The 16833-nt window shown below is 43.3% G+C and overlaps 1 protein-coding gene across 7 annotated transcripts in view; it reads right to left on the bottom strand.

Moving 5' to 3' along the window:
• pcdh7b (protocadherin 7b) overlaps window positions 1–16833 on the bottom strand; it is a 104142-nt gene that overhangs the window by 38888 nt on the left and 48421 nt on the right. For 3 of the 7 annotated variants that reach the window (XM_034901341.1, XM_034901337.1, XM_034901334.1), the window contains exon 2: window positions 15354–15573. The exons of 2 other annotated variants lie outside the window; for them this stretch is intronic. In XM_034901341.1, the coding sequence (XP_034757232.1) occupies window positions 15354–15573 (220 nt within the window). The remainder of the gene's footprint in view (window positions 1–15353; window positions 15574–16833) is intronic. 2 more of the 7 variants (XM_034901335.1, XM_034901339.1) reach the window with 1 other exon arrangement.

Here is a 16833-nt window from a genome sequence, read left to right as displayed (position 1 = left end):
GGGGGGGGGGGGGTTATGGAACAAAGAAGGACCCTCTCATATCTGTCTCTCTGCGCCTCAAACAGTTGGCACCTACTTTTTGTTTTTCGGTTCTGCTCAAAATGGGTAAAAAAGGCCTTCACACGCCTATACACACACACACAGTGGGGAACTGGAGGAGAGCGAACGTGAGGCAGCTGTGAAAACATTGCTTCTGAGTATCAGAAGAGACTTGGTGCAATTTCTTTACAGCTCTCTGCCTGTCACGGTGAGTAAAGGGAGCCCTGTCCAGTGGACCTTTACAGTCTACACACTCATAAACACACACACATCACGCACCAAAATCCAAACCCTGGTGTCACTGGTTGGGCTGTGAACATTTGCCTTTTGCATGATTTGAAGCAATGTGTTGTGGATTAGTCCTGCTGCCTATTTTTTTAGGGGGGGAACACATTCACATAACACATAAATCATGTGATTTCATACTTGCAATAGTGGGAAAGCTTTTCTTATTTTGGCCTATATTTCGGGCCCCAGACGTTTAATGTACAGATCGGTCCTCTGAATCTAATGTTAATGTCCTTCTCCTGTTCTCGGAATTAGTTTCACGATATACAGTATGTAAGAAGCCCATTTTAGCAATTTCTTTAGTATTTTATCTCTAGCAGCTTCTGAGAGTAAGGCTTAATTTACAGTGTGTATGGAAATGTGTCATTTCATTAGGGGGAAGTGCTCTCTGGGTTTTAACTGTGCATTCTTTGTTTCTCATTATTTTTTCGCCCTATTCACATCATCAGCACTTCAGATTAAACTGACACAATCTCCTGCGTAAGTGTGTGGATACACACACACACACACACAAACACACACAGACACAATTAATCGCAAGGAAATGGAAGAGTCTGCTTGGGTTGCATAACACCTTGAACAGAACACAATCTCGTCAACGCACTCCCACATTTGCGCTTGCCGTCTCTCGCTCCTTCCTCGCTCCCATCATCACCTCTGACAGAGGATAAACTCTTTGGCTTGCAGGCTTTCTATCAAAGGCCCAAACCACAAAAAGGAGCTCACTCTCTTTATTCTTGCAGTCTCTCTTGAAAAAATCTGTTTATACACTGTATACACTCTCACTCCTCTGCAGCCTGCTCTTACATTTCCCTCTATTGCTCCTCCTTTGACGCTATGGAAACACTTTACTTTGTCTTCGCGCAGAGTTGATCCAAAAACATGAGTGTTAACAGCTATGGTCTTTTTAAGAGGAGAGGGGGATTACTGCATGCATGTATTGAGGTGGATTAAGACTTTGGCGGTATTGGAAGGTCCTGACAGGAGCATTTTTGGAATTGGTCAGTGAGTCTTAAGCCCAGATAATGCCTTTAAGACCGAAATGAAATCACCCAAAGCAGGGGTAGTAATAATAATAATAACAATAGCAAGTGGGAAGAGAGAAAAGAGCAAATAATCAAAAGCTGTCTGGAAAATGCAATTTTCACTCTGAAACCATCTGTTCTTGCTGCTTAAAATCTGTGGCTGTTTTTGATTGAGATTTAACCTCGCTCAAACCCTGTGAGCCGTTAAAAAGAAGTGCAGTCTCCTTTTTTTTTTAATAAAGATGAGTGATTTGAATGGTGATTTGGGGAGTTTTGGAACAAGGTGAGGTGTGTGTGTGTGTGTGTTTTTTTAAATGTGTGTATCTATGCATGTACATGTGTCCTTGCTCCATCTGCAATCGCTCAGGGATTAAGATGATTTATGTTGCCCTGGTGTGACTTTAGAGTCCCAACGTGTGTGGTGATGGAACCGTCGTTGCACTCTCTCTTTATGCCTGTCAGTACAAATCGGACTCTACTCGGTTCTACCCAGGTTGTCTAAACATTTAGCTCATTATTGAAATTCTTATCATGCCTGCTGTTTAGTTCCAGTATCCATAGGTTTATTAGTGCTAGCACCCATTTAGCATTGCGCTCCTGTAACACAGACTCACAATGCATGCGATTAATATTGATGCAGCAGAAACAGAGATATTTGTCTATTTTACTCCACACATTCTTCCTTCTTGTCCAAACCTGGCGCCTCCATTACCCACAATGCAACTACACCACCAATAGTTTGGTTGTTTGGTGTTATGCTCGTAGCGACTAACACCGCTAAAAGCTGCTAGCTTCAAGCAGAGATGAAAAGCATGCTACAGAAGTCTGGAAAGATTATTTTCATGTAGAAACTGTGTGTGTGTGTGTGTGTGTGTGTGTGTGTGTGTGTGTGCGTGTCCGTGTGCGTGTGTGTGTCAGTCCTGATTTGAGACAACTACCCAAAGAGTAGCTTGAGAACGAGTTCATCATAACAGCTATAACTGGATAATGACTGCAACTTGTTTCCCTGTGCAGTGTGTGAACCCAATCTGTCACTTCCAGAAGATTTTCAAATCCAAGCCGTACATTGTGTGTGGGAGGCGGGCTAAACAGCGCGTCTCTGCATCCTACAGCCTCATGTGTACTCGCAGTGAACAATACAGTCGCCTAGTGCAACCAAAGACACTACAACACTACAATGTTAATGTGAAAACAGTCCAAACGGGATGCTTAAGCTTTCACTTACACCTACAGCACAAAGGATTATTTCTTGTTTATGTATACAAGCCTCTTTCCAGTAGCATCCCTCCAACAACTACACAAATCCATTCACTCGCGGTGAGTTGTAGGCGATACAATGTTTGACGAGGCTGCCAGAAGCTGAATTCAGGGCATTCTTTTGAAGAGATAACAGTGATTTTTACATCAATCTGGTCCCTCGCATAAGTATCTACACGTGTGCCTCATGATTGTGTGTGTGTGTGTGTTGTTTCGGGGGACCATTGTGGGTGGACTTGCGGGTACATCCTCTGGATTTGGATCCTCTGTTTTGTCAGGCTATAGGTGGTGGGGGCCAATGAAAGCGTGTCTTTTGTCATCATGTCTGTGTCTTCTTGATTCATTTTTTTTTTTTTACTCCTTGTGCCTGTTAAAAGTTGAAGGGTTTCTCCAAAGCTGAGACAACATGCAGCAAAATAAGTCACAAAATCAAAGAAGAAAAAAAAATAGGACGGTTAGATGGTTTTCTTTTCCTTTAAACAATGCTTTGATTCTCCTTGTTCATTTGTTTTTCCTCCACTTAAGTCTAATCACGTGTGCCCTGTGGAGACACCCCAGTGACTGGTCCCACAGCCTCTGCTAAAGTAGTTGCCTGAGGCTTACTTTGAGCTACAGACAAGATAAGTGCCATTGTTTTAGCCTTCTAGGTAGCCATTAGTCTGAAGGCGGGACTGCAAACAAAAGGGCAGGAAACAGACAAAGAAACACACACTTTGCCACAATTGTACAGAAACAGGTGTGCCTCTATTGCATTTGTTCAAAGGGTTAATCTTTTTGTAACACCCCCTCCACCCACCCACCACGGAAAAAAACAACAACTCACCTGGCTTTCCCTCATCAAATCCCCACCGCATTTACCTGCATTGTTTGGCTTTGGGTATCGTGTTACTTTGCTCTGATTGTGTCCGCTGATATGTTTTAGCTCTCAGGCGCTTTTGTATTGTGGTTCAAATGGACGCTTTTGACTGCCACTTTGGCGTTCATCATCCCTCACAGGAAGTTGTTCTTAGGGGCCGCAGTCATCACAGCTCTGCATAGCTGAGCTGGTGCTTTGTGAAAGGTGATTGCTGCATTTCATAGGCTTTGAAAAGACAGCTGCCGTGGTGAATGGCACACAAAGGAGAGGATAATTCATTTCTGCCCCTTGTTTTGTGACCTTGAGGTAAAAAAAATAACAATAAATCCACACCGGAATGGGGGTGGGATCTCTATGTGCTGATGCATGCTTTGGCGACCAGGTGCACCGAAATTACAAACAACCCAGAGAGAGGGAGGGTTGCACCTATGATGGAAAGAGACTCAGGTGAAATTTGTCAAATCAAAGGTTCAAGTTGACGCCGCACTTTCGATTACCGGGTGCCAATGCATATTCATCTCAACGTGAGGTGGAATTGGGGCGTGGTGCCCCAAAATGATTTTATTTTACGATGCACCGCTGCAATGCATTCAACTTCAAATACTTGCAGTCCAAGATACGCAAAAGGGGGATAGATAAAAGAAAAGAAAGAGAACAAGGGAGATTGTTTTTAAGGAAACAAAGAAACAGACTGTACTTTAAAAAAAGCATCAAAATGCATTGGATTGTTCCTTTATGTTACTTTATGCAGGTGCTGTATGTATTGGAATAAACCGTCAGCTATGGGAGACGGCACAATAGCGAAAGTGCTAAAGCTTTTAAATGGGTCAACAATGCATGAGAAATCAGCTTCGCATTCACAAGAGAGAACCAGGGAGAGCGCAAATATTAACAGCACACACACACACACACACACACACACACACACACACACACACACATACATACATACACAATTTCCTCCTTCTCACACACACACACCACGGCAATTTCACGGCTGTGTGAATGGCTCAGCGAATGTTTTTCTTAAGTAGGGTGAGCTCTAGGCCTTCATAAAACATGTATGGTGCTAATGCTGACCATTACGTGAATTTCTTGCCTCGCAGTTTCCAGGGAAACTGGTTCGATGGACTAAATGGACCAGCCTTTGTTAAAAGTCCCTCGCAAAAGCCATTAAGTCACTGTCAACGCTTGGACAAAAACCTCACCCACTGTTCCCTTGAGACCGCTGAGAGAACCGTAGAAGGATTGTTCACCGTAAGAAAAATAATGAGTATCCTTTTTTTCACCCCACCCTGACATAGAAAAAAAAATACACAAATGTCTACTTCAGGAGGGGATTTTTATTTTCCCCACTAATGCATATATGACCCTAAGTAATTGTGTCCGTGACCACGGTGCCTTGAAAACCCCCTGAAAAAATGAAATAAGAAGAGACAAAATAATAAAATCCCTAAGCTAGAGAAACTCAGGAGGATATTGTCCCTGTAGGTGCACCATGCGTACACAGCTGCATATGGAGGTTGTTAATGTGTCTGTATGTCTTTCTGTTTGGACAGGTAGTGTGAAGCAATGTTATGAAACCCATCCCCTGGAGTTAAAGTTCGCAGCGGGTGCCCCTTGGAGACCGCTAACACGGCTCTGCCACGGGGAGGCCACCTCCTCTAAACCGTGTTAGCTTTTCATTTCAACTCTTTCCCTCCCTCTCGTCATCTCCTAACTTCCCACCCTTTCTTCATATGAGTCATATTAACTGTGTCCTCAAAGAGAGAGAGAAGGCAATGGAGGGAGGGAGAAAAATAACCCCCTTCTTCCATTGTTACATGCCTTCATCTATTTTTATGAGGCGAAGGAGCTGAGCGGGCAAGAAAGAGGGAGTAAAAATAAGTTCTGGTGGGCCGCGGTAGTTTCGTTGGTCCGCTGAGAGTATGATGCATCTCCGGATCCATACACATGTGAAAGGCATGTGCACACACACACACACACAGCTTTACATACATGCATTCCTCATTACACACACACATTTCCTCTAGCACTTTTTTTTCGACAATTAATGATTTAAAACATCAGTTAGGACAATTCTAAGTGTTGATTAATGCATTCATCAACAATTAGGCCTGTATCTCCTATCTAAAGCATCTGTGACTGGTGTGCTAACAGTTAGTAAATGGTTAATAATGCATTCTAACACAGTTGCAATTATATGTTGTGATGATATATGACTTACATATATTACAATACAATATACAATAAACAATTCAGTTGGTTAAAAACATGGACTTTATACTATGTATATGTATTGATTTACTTTAACAGCACTTTCAGGTCTCTAAAGGAGTTATAAGTGTTGACTTACATTAACTACATTATTAAACACTTAGGATGTCCATAGGCTCTTTACAACAATATTATTATTATTATCATAATTATTAATATTTTACTATTATTTTTTGCATTATTGATATTAAAGCCACTAGAGTGAGGACAGTGACTTTGACCGATTTCCCAGTTGCAGGAATGTCACACAGTGTGTCTCAACCCACATGGCTCCAGCAACACACTAATATTATCATTAGTTTTCCACATAATGCCTGCCACAACCAAGCATTTGGGTGCCTGTGTTTTGACAGTTTTACAGCATTTAGCTGTGTCTCTGAGTCATCAAACCAACCCGATTAAAGGCGAACATGATGTCAAATTCCTAAATAACACGGCCTAATTGGTATCAATTAGTGGTAGCAGCCGACACTGCTGGCAGAGTGAGGAGTTTCCTGACAAAATCTCTTCCCAGAAGGAATGCCAGTTCATAGCAAAGCCTGCTGGAGACGTGGCACAGCAAGCTGTTCTGTAAATAGGCACACGTGGGTAAACGCGGACGGGGTGGCAGAAGAACGCTACAAAAACAAAAGTTAAAAAAATAAATATATTTTGTATCGTTTTTCACTAGTTGAAACCTGTGTATGTGGACAAAGTCGTGGGCGGTTGAAAGGCAAAGTGTGAACTCAGAATTGAAAAGGTTAAGCTGCTGGTTGGGCCAGATGCCACCTATACATAATGTGTATAATAAACAGATAAAAGACCTAGAACATGGATGCCCCAGCTCTTGCAAAAACAAATCCGGAAAGATTTACACAATTTGAATTCCTACCTTAAAGGTCAAAAAGAGTGTCACTGCTCGTATTCAACCAGAAGCGCACACAGTGAGAATCACAAAAATATCGGCAGACCTTCACTGAAATGAATGCACGCATGTTGTCTGAATGCAGGTTACGTTTGTTTCCAGTTGGTTGAGTCGGGTTTGGTAAAACATGTTCACCTTTTTGTATTTTCACTGAAAGTTAACATAAATGGGATGTGTTTCATAATCGCCGCATGCATTCCTTATGTGCGCAGTTAAATAGCCGGTAAGTTTCTCAGACGCGTGGAAAGAATGTGTTGAGCAGGAGAAATGAGTTCCAGCAGAGTTATTACATGCATGGATTTGTGTATGTGCCTCAACTGTTAGATATGAGGAGGAGGTAGTGAGAGACAGTGTTTGCACATAAAGTATAGTATGTTTGGCAAATACATCAATGAATGCATGAGCGGCCTCAGCTTGGTGTCGGCCTACAGAGTGTGCTAACACCTGAATGTGTTTTTCTGAATTCTGTTTGTTTGTGCTTTTTCAAAAAATCCCCAAAGTGAGAAAAAGAACATTCTCTCAGCTGCAACATATGTACATACATATGTGTAGTTGTCTTGTGCAGCGATCTTCTTTGGAGGCTCAGCTCGTGTTCAAGAATCATAAATCGTACAAAAAAATAAAACACTTGCAAGCAGCGAGTAGTAGTATTGGAATCCCTCGCAGCAAGCCCAATCCCATGCTACAGACTCCCGCCCCCCAACTGGGAAAGACATGGTGCCCACTGTGTCCCGGTGCTGCACACCTGATGTTCCTTTGTGCACAACCTGTTCACCTCATCCTCTCTACAATCATGCTCAGAATCCTAACCGCTTATTGTGACGAAAGAGAGGTAAGAGGAGGAGGAGGAGAGAAAGATCCAGGGAGGAGGTTGGGTTGGGGTTGGGTTGGGGGGGGTGAGACAAGCAGAAGACAGAGTGTCTGGGAGGAAAGGGGGAGGGAACGAGGGAGTGGAGGACAGGAGGATTTGGCTGAGTGCCTTGGAGCTGTTTAATTGTCTTCATTGAAGACCGCCCCACCAAACGCTACAAACTGACACGTAGACTAGCCAAGAAGGGATGATATTGTGAGAGATGTTGGGAAAGAAAAAAAAGGTATGTAGACCAACAAAAAAAAAAGTGAGGTGCTGTCCAAATTAACAGCTGTCGGAGAAAGTGTTTTAGTCTGAACATAAGAAATACGCGTGCCATTTGGAGAAAAGCCAAATTGTCAGTCGCCGCTTCATTGCTTCTAAAAAGGCACAAAATGCACATGGCGGCGTGTATGACTGTAGGCCCTTATTGAAAGTAAAGTCACGTCGCTGCAGTGCCATGAAACATCATTCTGATCTCCTTCTCTTTCGCCTGCAAGTTCTGGCTGTATCAACTCTGCCTACAGATTGTAGAAGACGATGCTAAAGTACAGCTGTCTTTGATGTGAAAAATCAACGCGTGCATACCTTCCGAAAACAACAAGGCTGCATTATTCGAGTGGGCCTTTTAGTGCATGGACTCGACAATAACAATTTGAAACACATTTGCTGCCATTGTTGTGCGTAAAAATTGCCCATATTCTGTACATGCAGAGTCAGACTGAAGTGTCTGCACTTTTATACTCTCTCAAACCAAATGGCTGTGTGATGCTTCTCTTTGTATCGACGTTTGTAAGCCAGCAGAATGGCTTTTTTAATCTGTGTTAGGAGTGGGTGTCAGCCTGCCTCTAGTTACACAACACCACAGCAACAGTTCCATTATTGTGTGTGTGTGTGTGTGTGTGTGTGTTTTTGTGTGTGTGTGCGTCCGTCAGTTCTCATTTATTTTTACTTCTATATTGCAGTGAGTGTACTATCAGCATCATAACATCCATCCCAGTGCTACTCCCATTTGTTTTCAAAGATTGTTTCAACTTTTAACAAAGTTCCCCTTTACCTCGTTCCCTGCCCTCCTCCTACACTATTACTTTTTTATGTAAAGGGTTGGTTCATCCAAATTGGAATATCTGCCTCCGACCTCTCCTCCAAATATTATGGACGTGAATATCATTTCCGGAATCACACCAAATCAATTGTTCCTTTATTCTGGTTGCATGATTCCAACCTCTTTTGGGTTGTTTTTGGATGTCTAAAAAAGCAGTAGAGGTGGAATTAGTAATTCACAAGAGGACATCTAAAAAGAAACAATGTGCTAAAGAAATATGATTTCTTTTACGGCTGTTCTACCCTGTTAATTATCTCGCAACTGCTCAGACTTATCTAGTGACCCCTTGGGAGGGTTATACAGTTTTGGAGATAATCAACAAAACAAGCACTTGTCTTAGGACTCTTTCTTTAATAAAATAGCTACAATTGGGAAATGTCAACACTGAGGTCTGTGAATGACCCACAGTAAGCTGGATATAGTTTCTGGAAAGAGATGTGGCTGCTGAATATTTCAACGCTGTAGTGGCTACCCCCAAACCTTTGAGTGAACTGATCCTTTAAGACTGCACTGGGTGGGCTACATAGTCCACATGTGCTAATGTGGAGAGACAAAGAGGAAGACAGGACTGTACTGTGAATGTGACACTGGGGTATGATTTGAATACCTGCCTGCTCTGGCTGAGCAGTGATCAATCATCTCTCTGTCAGGTGCCACTCCCCGCTGGCAACTTCTCCACGCATGTAACCCCGTCGCTCACTTTTTCCCTTCTGTTTCTCATTCTCTATCCCTCTTGTATGTTTTTTTTTTTGTTGGTGTTAATTTTCTCTCTATCTCCTGGTTACTTGCCAACCTCCCATCGTTTGATCCACTCCTAGGCTTGTGTGCAATGTGTTACTCATTTACTCTGCCTGGCCATGCTTTACCTCAGTGCTTTCCCTCCAATCATCTCACCAGGTCCTCTTGCTCTTTCGATCTCCCTTGCTGTTGGCTAGCCTGAGGATATCACGAAAAGAAATAAGGGGTGTGGGGGTAAAGGACAGATGGAAATGAATGAGAGACACACTGCTGAGGAGTTGGCTGCATTCGTCCACATCTTTTATGCACTTTTTATGTGCGACAATTCATTCTTATTTCTTTCATTTCTGTCCCGCTTTTAATTTCCTAATTAATACTGTAGTGTTTGTGAACTTGCGTCTTCGGGGAAGTCGGGGGGGGGGGGGGACTGGGGGGGAAGCGTGTGTGACATGCCGACTGATTGCACGAGTGCCTTCCGCTGTGTGATTTTTTGCTACATTGGTTGGTGTTGGGCGCACAGCACACACGCAAAGACACACAAAAACACACAGATACTCCCATCCCTCCACCAAGTTGGGGGAAATCAGACCTAAGACCAGCGCTGCTGCCGCTCCGCTCTTGAAATATGAATGGTTTTAATTAAAAAAACTCACTTTGCCATCTGGCCCTACAATTTGGCTTGCCTAATGAACAGAGTTTCACACAGACGCACACACACACATACACATTATTAACCAGGCTAAGCAGCATTCCAAGGGGCATAGCCTCGGAAATAGAGAGAAACAACAAGAGTGAAGTGATCTAGTGAGGTGCATCACAGAGCTGGATAATGATGAAGTCCCTCATTGTGCTGAATGAGGAGTGAGTGTCAGTGGCTTAAGCTTGTGTTTTTATGTAACTGAACATGTGTCGGTTCATTTCTCTGTGTGAAATTGTGCATTTCAGTCAATCTGTTGGTCTTCTGTACGTTAGCAAAGGCTCAGACAGTGTCTCTAGCTCTACTCTGTACTGAACTGCTGTGGTGTGCCACTTGTCTGTCTTCCTCTATCGGGCCAGTTAGCCAACACTAAATGATGATGTTTGTAATCCAGATGTAGTACCCCAAGATTTTTCAGCGGGAGAGACAGGATAGAGAGCCTGGTGTGTGTGTGTGTATGTGTTGGAGGGTGGTTGTCTGGCAGCCAAACCCCAGAAACGTGGGAAGCATGCTAACGTTAGCAGCCAGTAGGACGTGCTATTACTCTCTTACAGGCCACAATAAATTTGCACTATTTATCTGTCTTAACAGCCAGCGTAAATGAAATCACGCCTCAGCCTCTGTGAGATGCACTCAGTGATGTAGTGGTAAGGAAAAAGTGGAGTAGACCAATATTTATCTATATGCAGATAAACACGACAATATAAACAGAAATAGCCAATTTGTTTTCAAGATTGTCCCTCTTTAAAACTCTTCTGGTTCTTACTCGATCCTCTACATTACACACACTAGATAGGATACTTTGCTTACCTGTCATAGACTGCTAATATTAATGCTCAAAGCATCCGGTACAACCAAGAGCTGCAAATGCGGAATTCCCTTAAACCTGCATTCTGTCTGAACTCCAGCAGGGGGCGACACATGCAGTTGCAAAAGGAGCTCAGTTTCTGTAGAAGTCCATGAGAGAGTTCCCCACTTCTCACTTGATTTATTACACCTCAGTAAACCTTTTTATAACATGTATGGTCTCAATCGCTAGTTTTAAGTGTTCTGCAATACATAATGATGTTAATTTTTGTAATAGTATATATAGTATATATATAGTATATTTTGTATAGTCTTGTTGATTTTAAAATCAGTGATAAAACGGGGTGTTTTGGGGCGTGTCTATGATGCGATTACCAGTGAACTTGTGTAACATAACGCATGGTGTAAGGGCTCCTCCCTCCCTCCTCCCTATCTCCTCCCTCTCGTCCAAAATCGTCACACCCGCCACCAGGATGGCGGCACCCGCATCGGCAAACGTGACGACTCGTAGCAGATCTCCACAAACCAATGGGTGACATCACGCATGCTCTGTCCATTAATATTAATCTTCTATGTTACCTGTGCATAGACTTAGCAGCACAGTTGTATTAACTCAAAGTTGAATTTGAGGAGGTAAATCAAAAGTGAAAGGTACTAATTATGCATAAGCGTTTTTTATTCTATATCAAAAGCCGCTACATAATGACTCACGCTGTGGATCAAATAGGATAAATCCTCGCCAGCGTGACCGACAAGCACAGCCCTCTGCGTAGCTGCACTGATGTAATGGACAATGATACCACATCTTCAGTGCTGCGGGCTGTTCACATTTGCGCAGAGGTTTTATATGAAAACGCTTTACACACCTCACTCATGATGAAAGGCCAGAGTGGAAGCATGCTATTTTCAGGTGTACTTGAACTCACACAGTAAAAAAATTGAAAAATCCACTTGGCACCCCCCGCCCCTGGCGATGTGAAGATCAATAATGGAGGAAAAAGTCTTTGACCCACCGATAACGCTGTACATCTGGAAGGGCTCTTTGACATCCATAACGGCCTAATCGGGTGTTTGTCTCTAAACACTCAGCGTTTATGAATATCTGATGAGCGCCGGGTAAGCTTATGAATTAGTGAGGGGCCCAGCTGTGCATCAAAAAGATCAAGACTTTGCGAAACATAGCAAATGCCGTTGCTGAGCACTTTATGATACTATCCAGCTCAAGATTTTTAGTAAATTGAATGTTTTTCTTGCTGTAAAGACTACAAATTATTATTATTTGTGCGCTGTTCCATGTTACTAAGTCAGAAACATAACGATGCAGCTGAATTCTCATAGGTTGCAGATATGCAGCGTGTCTCACACTCTGCTAAAGCAACGTGTGTGAAGGGGAAACTGCAGGGGAGTTTTGTGTGATAGCTTGCGCGGAGTGGACTGGGTCAAGAATGTTCATATTCCCGCGATGACCCCGGCACTCCCCGGTCTTGGATTTTTTATTTTTTTATTTGACACTCCCCATGGAAAGAAGTTAACCAATAGAAAATAACAAAGTTTGAATTCTGACCTTGATGAAAGAGATGAGGAAAAGTAAACACAGTCCCTCGGTAAACCTGTGCATGGCGGAGAGAAAGGAAAAATGGAGAGCGGGAGGCACAAGAGTGAAAAACAAACTGTGTGTGTGGATGTGTTGGTGTGTGTGCATTCATATGTGTAAGGCAGAAGAGCAGCTGCAGCGGAGGATGATTGTTCCTGCACATTGTACGAACATCGATCAACAACAAGCAAGTTAGAAGCCAGAAAAGGGACGGAATCAAACAGGGACACGGGCCTTTGTTCCGGACACAAAGCAATGGCAATCAAAAATAATGAATCAGTAACACTGTGAATGGAAAACAGAAATCCTCAAACTGACACTCTGGCCGCAAAGTCTTGAATTGACACCAATGGCTTTCATCTACACACACAGACACGCACACACGCACTTCCCTCTTTGCTTGCTTCCTTCTGTTCGTCTACAGGACAATTTAAAAACCACGAATAACTGTCGCATTATGCGCATAAATGCCTGCAATTACCTGTCGCTAATGATGCCCATGCCAACACTGAGCACCACTGCAAGCCATCTGCTAACTTTTGTTTTCCCTCTTTCCTCATAACTTCCCTCATTTTATAAAAGGAGCTAGGGCTTCAAATAAAGCAGTGCTGATGGTGTGTGTGTGTGTGCTTTGGCTACAACACAAGGGGGAGTGCTAATGACTGTAGTTAGCATCGCTCTAGAGGCTGAAGCACTTTGCCAATATTTGCCCTAACCTCTGATGATTGCATTTACTTTACACTTAGGCATTTTGCTGATACCCTTATCCATGGTGACCTAGCATAAGTGAGCAAGCAGGGGCTCAGAGTCTTCCTCAAGGACACATTACCGGGAACAAATAGCTGTTTTTGATTGAACGACAGGACCTAGACCAATTACAGTGTCTCAAATCACCCCGCTGCTGCCTACCTAACTCCAGGTTATTATTATAAACTGTAATTGTATGAATGTGCTGCAAACTATTCAGAGGTTGCTTTGAAAACAATATGTTGAACAAAAACAGGCCAATATTCGCATGCACTCACTCACTCATACAGCTGCCTTTCCATCTACACACACACTCATACACACACGCAAACACCCATGCACACACCAGTTCAGCTGATCTCACAAAGATAGCGAGTAGCAGCAAAGCTTGTTGTTTCTCTTGGATGGAGACTGATTCATGAATTGACCTCGACTCTGTTCCTCCAACAAATCTCCTCTAAAACTCGAGTGTGTTTTGCAGTAGTACTCTCTGAAACCATGGGAAAAGGAGAATTGACAACATATGCGCACTGAGCTGAAACCCGGATTGATGGGGATTATACCACCGTGTATTTTGGGTCAGCGTGCTAGTTGTACAATATTTCACATTGGACAACATTGTATGATACATAGGCTTTTCTTTGGTGTTCAACATTCCATTGTGTTTCACTACTTATGTTTTTGTTCTTAAAGTAGATTTGATTGTCAGCCTGATCACACTTTTCATCTCACTGTATGCTCTGCCATTGGCTGTCCCTGTCCTATTACTTTAAACCGAGACCAAATTGAAATTAATCTTTTAATTGGGTCTAATTTGGCCATTAAACGGGGGCCTGTTGTCTAAAGAAAATGATTTTGAGTATCCACAAGGTAGCCCTATGATCTTATATTAACGTGGTTAAATTCCCTTTAAATCTGCATTAAAGCAAACATATGATAAAGCTCACTGTGGACACCTGTGTAACTGCCTGTTTGATGTGCACATCTGTCCGCTTTGCCGGTCATTGCAAACCCATAACTTGTCATATTACCCTCTCCTTAAAGGATGTCTGGGCCTCACCTTGTGGCTACATTGGAATACTATACTGAAACCACTGATCTGAGACAAGTCAAGACATCATCTCCAAAAACAGCTCTATCTAAAAAAGACCGGATTTGAATCTTTGAGCCATTTGAATATCCTTATCCTAAGCTGCAGTGGAGAAGCCTCTGCACTTAGGCTTAACACTCTCAAGACAGCTCCTCCTTGTTAAGCATCGCCTCAGACTCCTAGACTATGAGTGGGACCATTACCCCCATCTCTCACTGCACTCCCAGACACACACACTCACACATATTTAGGTCTTGGTAGGAAACTAGCTGCTTTAAGAAGGTTCTGCAAGGGAAGATGCAGTGCTGTATCCTGGGACTTTCTTTACTATACACTTTTTTCCACTTCTCCCACTCACTTTCTCTAGGCTGTTTTTTACATTACAACCAAAAGAACAGCTCTATCTCCAAATAGTAGAACAATGAACTCCTTCATATGGGCCTCAAGCCAAAGACACATTACAAATAAGTACCGCAGCTAAATGTATATAGCTTCTAAACAATTCAAGTTGCGTAATACCCCCCTCTGTTACTCCTCCTTTACTTTATCTCAAAGAACACACACAGATCTTATACATCTATCCTCAGGCCAGTTGAAACATAGATGACAAATGAAAATAAACTGGAATTGTAAAGAAATGAGAGAGGACAAAAGAGAGAAAGACGGTCTGAAAGGTGTTGATCTTAATAAATATTTCTGTTACATAAATTCCCTTGTGTAGCTCCTTTGCTCAAATAAGCCTGCTATTTCTGAAACCGAATCACAGGTTTCATAATAAATCCCACACCTTGCTTTCACATGACATTTGTGGAAGGGCTTGTTGCAACAACTTCTACATCACAACCTTAACCCCAAATTACACCTGGCATACTACAAAACTAACCAAAATCGAAGCCAAAAATCCTCTAAAGAAATATCTAACAAATGTTCAAAAAGCACAGACCCTCCTCTTGTTTTTGTATGTTTCTGAGACTGTCTACCGTCCGGCGTTCTGCTGTGGTGAATGCTCTAGGCAGTATGTGCATGTGTGTTTCCTGTATCTCAACGCTTGCTTATTCTTCTTTAGTGTTTGCCCCTACCATTTTCCATGTGCTCTGCCTCACCGACACTGCCATCCGGCGTTGTCCTCTCGTAGCTGTCCTCGGGGAGGGGAAGGGCGCCCAGCCGGGGACCCGATGAACTCTTGCTGCTGGGTGTCTCCGACTCGTCCAGGCCACTGTCGTAGCAGCTCTGCAGCGATCCCTGCTGGTGAGGGTCCTGGGGCTGGCTCACCACCGAGAAGGTCACTCGGCGAAACGGCTACAAGAGAAACCAAACGGCCGGGGGTCACTATACCTACTATGTTTTCCTTTTTTAATTTTTTTTTTTGGTATTGTTTGACGACAGCTAGGGAGTTGGGTCCTCCTTGTTTTTGGAAAGGGATTCTGGGTCAGGGTGTTAGAGAAATTAGGAAAAAGGGGGCATGGGTAAGGAGACCATGCTTTAAAAGGATGAGTCGGTAGGACTCGTGGTAATGTGCTAACTAGATTTCAAGGACACAACTAGCAAGGCTAACCAAGCTAGCTGTGATGTCACTTCACTAACAGGGCTAACCAAGCTAGCACTTCACTAACAGGGCTAACCAAGCTAGCTGTGAAGTTACTTCACTAACAGGGCTAACCAAGCTAGCTGTGATGTCACTTCACTAACAGGGCTAACCAAGCTAGCACTTCACTAACAGGGCTGACCAAGCTAGCTGTGATGTTACTTCACTAACAGGGCTAACCAAGCTAGCTGTGATGTCACTTCACTAACAAGGCTAACCAAGCTAGCTGTGATGTCCCTTCACTAACAGGGCTAAGCAAGCTAGCTGTGATGTTACTTCACTAACAGGGCTAAGCAAGCTAGCTGTGATGTCACTTCACTATCAAGGCTAACCAAGCTAGCTGTGATGTCACTTTCCTCACCCCAAAAAGACACAGAACCGAATCGGCTCCATCACAGTACAATAACCAACAAAGACCTTTTCATCAGCGCCAACAAGGTCATGTCTTTCTCTCACTCTGAAACTTACAATAGGAAGACGATATAACAAGGACATGGAGGAGGCTATACAAAGGCTTGCTTGGAGCTCAGGGGACCAAGAATACATGGCAACCTGCTAAACCTGTGTTTCACATACAGCTAAGAAGAAAATAACGCACCGGCCTCATTCACATGTTTGCTCAGTATGAAAAGAGGACAAGGTGAGCAAGAGTCCGGCTCTGCAGGAAGTCCGATTAGACTCCGCAAAGCGAAAGCACAAAGGCAAGTGCACACAAACTCACACACGGGGACATCTACCCGAGTACAAAAACACTACAGCTTTCCCTAGGTGACCTTCGGGTTAACGTGGGCAATATGTGTAGCCTGCTCTGAAACATTATTGAACAGTGTCCTGAGTTACGCAGTAACCGAGCGTGTCATGAAAGTGGAGGCCTCTTGCTCACTGTCTCAGTCCTTCCTCCCCATCTCTCAGTCCCTGTCTGAGCGTTGTACAGAGGTAATGGTAGAGTGTGTGTGTGTGTGGGGGGGGGGGGG

The sequence above is a fragment of the Etheostoma cragini genome, chromosome 19 (assembly GCF_013103735.1).
Source record: "Etheostoma cragini isolate CJK2018 chromosome 19, CSU_Ecrag_1.0, whole genome shotgun sequence".
NCBI lineage: Eukaryota > Metazoa > Chordata > Actinopteri > Perciformes > Percidae > Etheostoma > Etheostoma cragini.
Note: the sequence above shows the minus strand (reverse complement) of the source record. Positions and strands in the feature narration are given on the sequence as shown.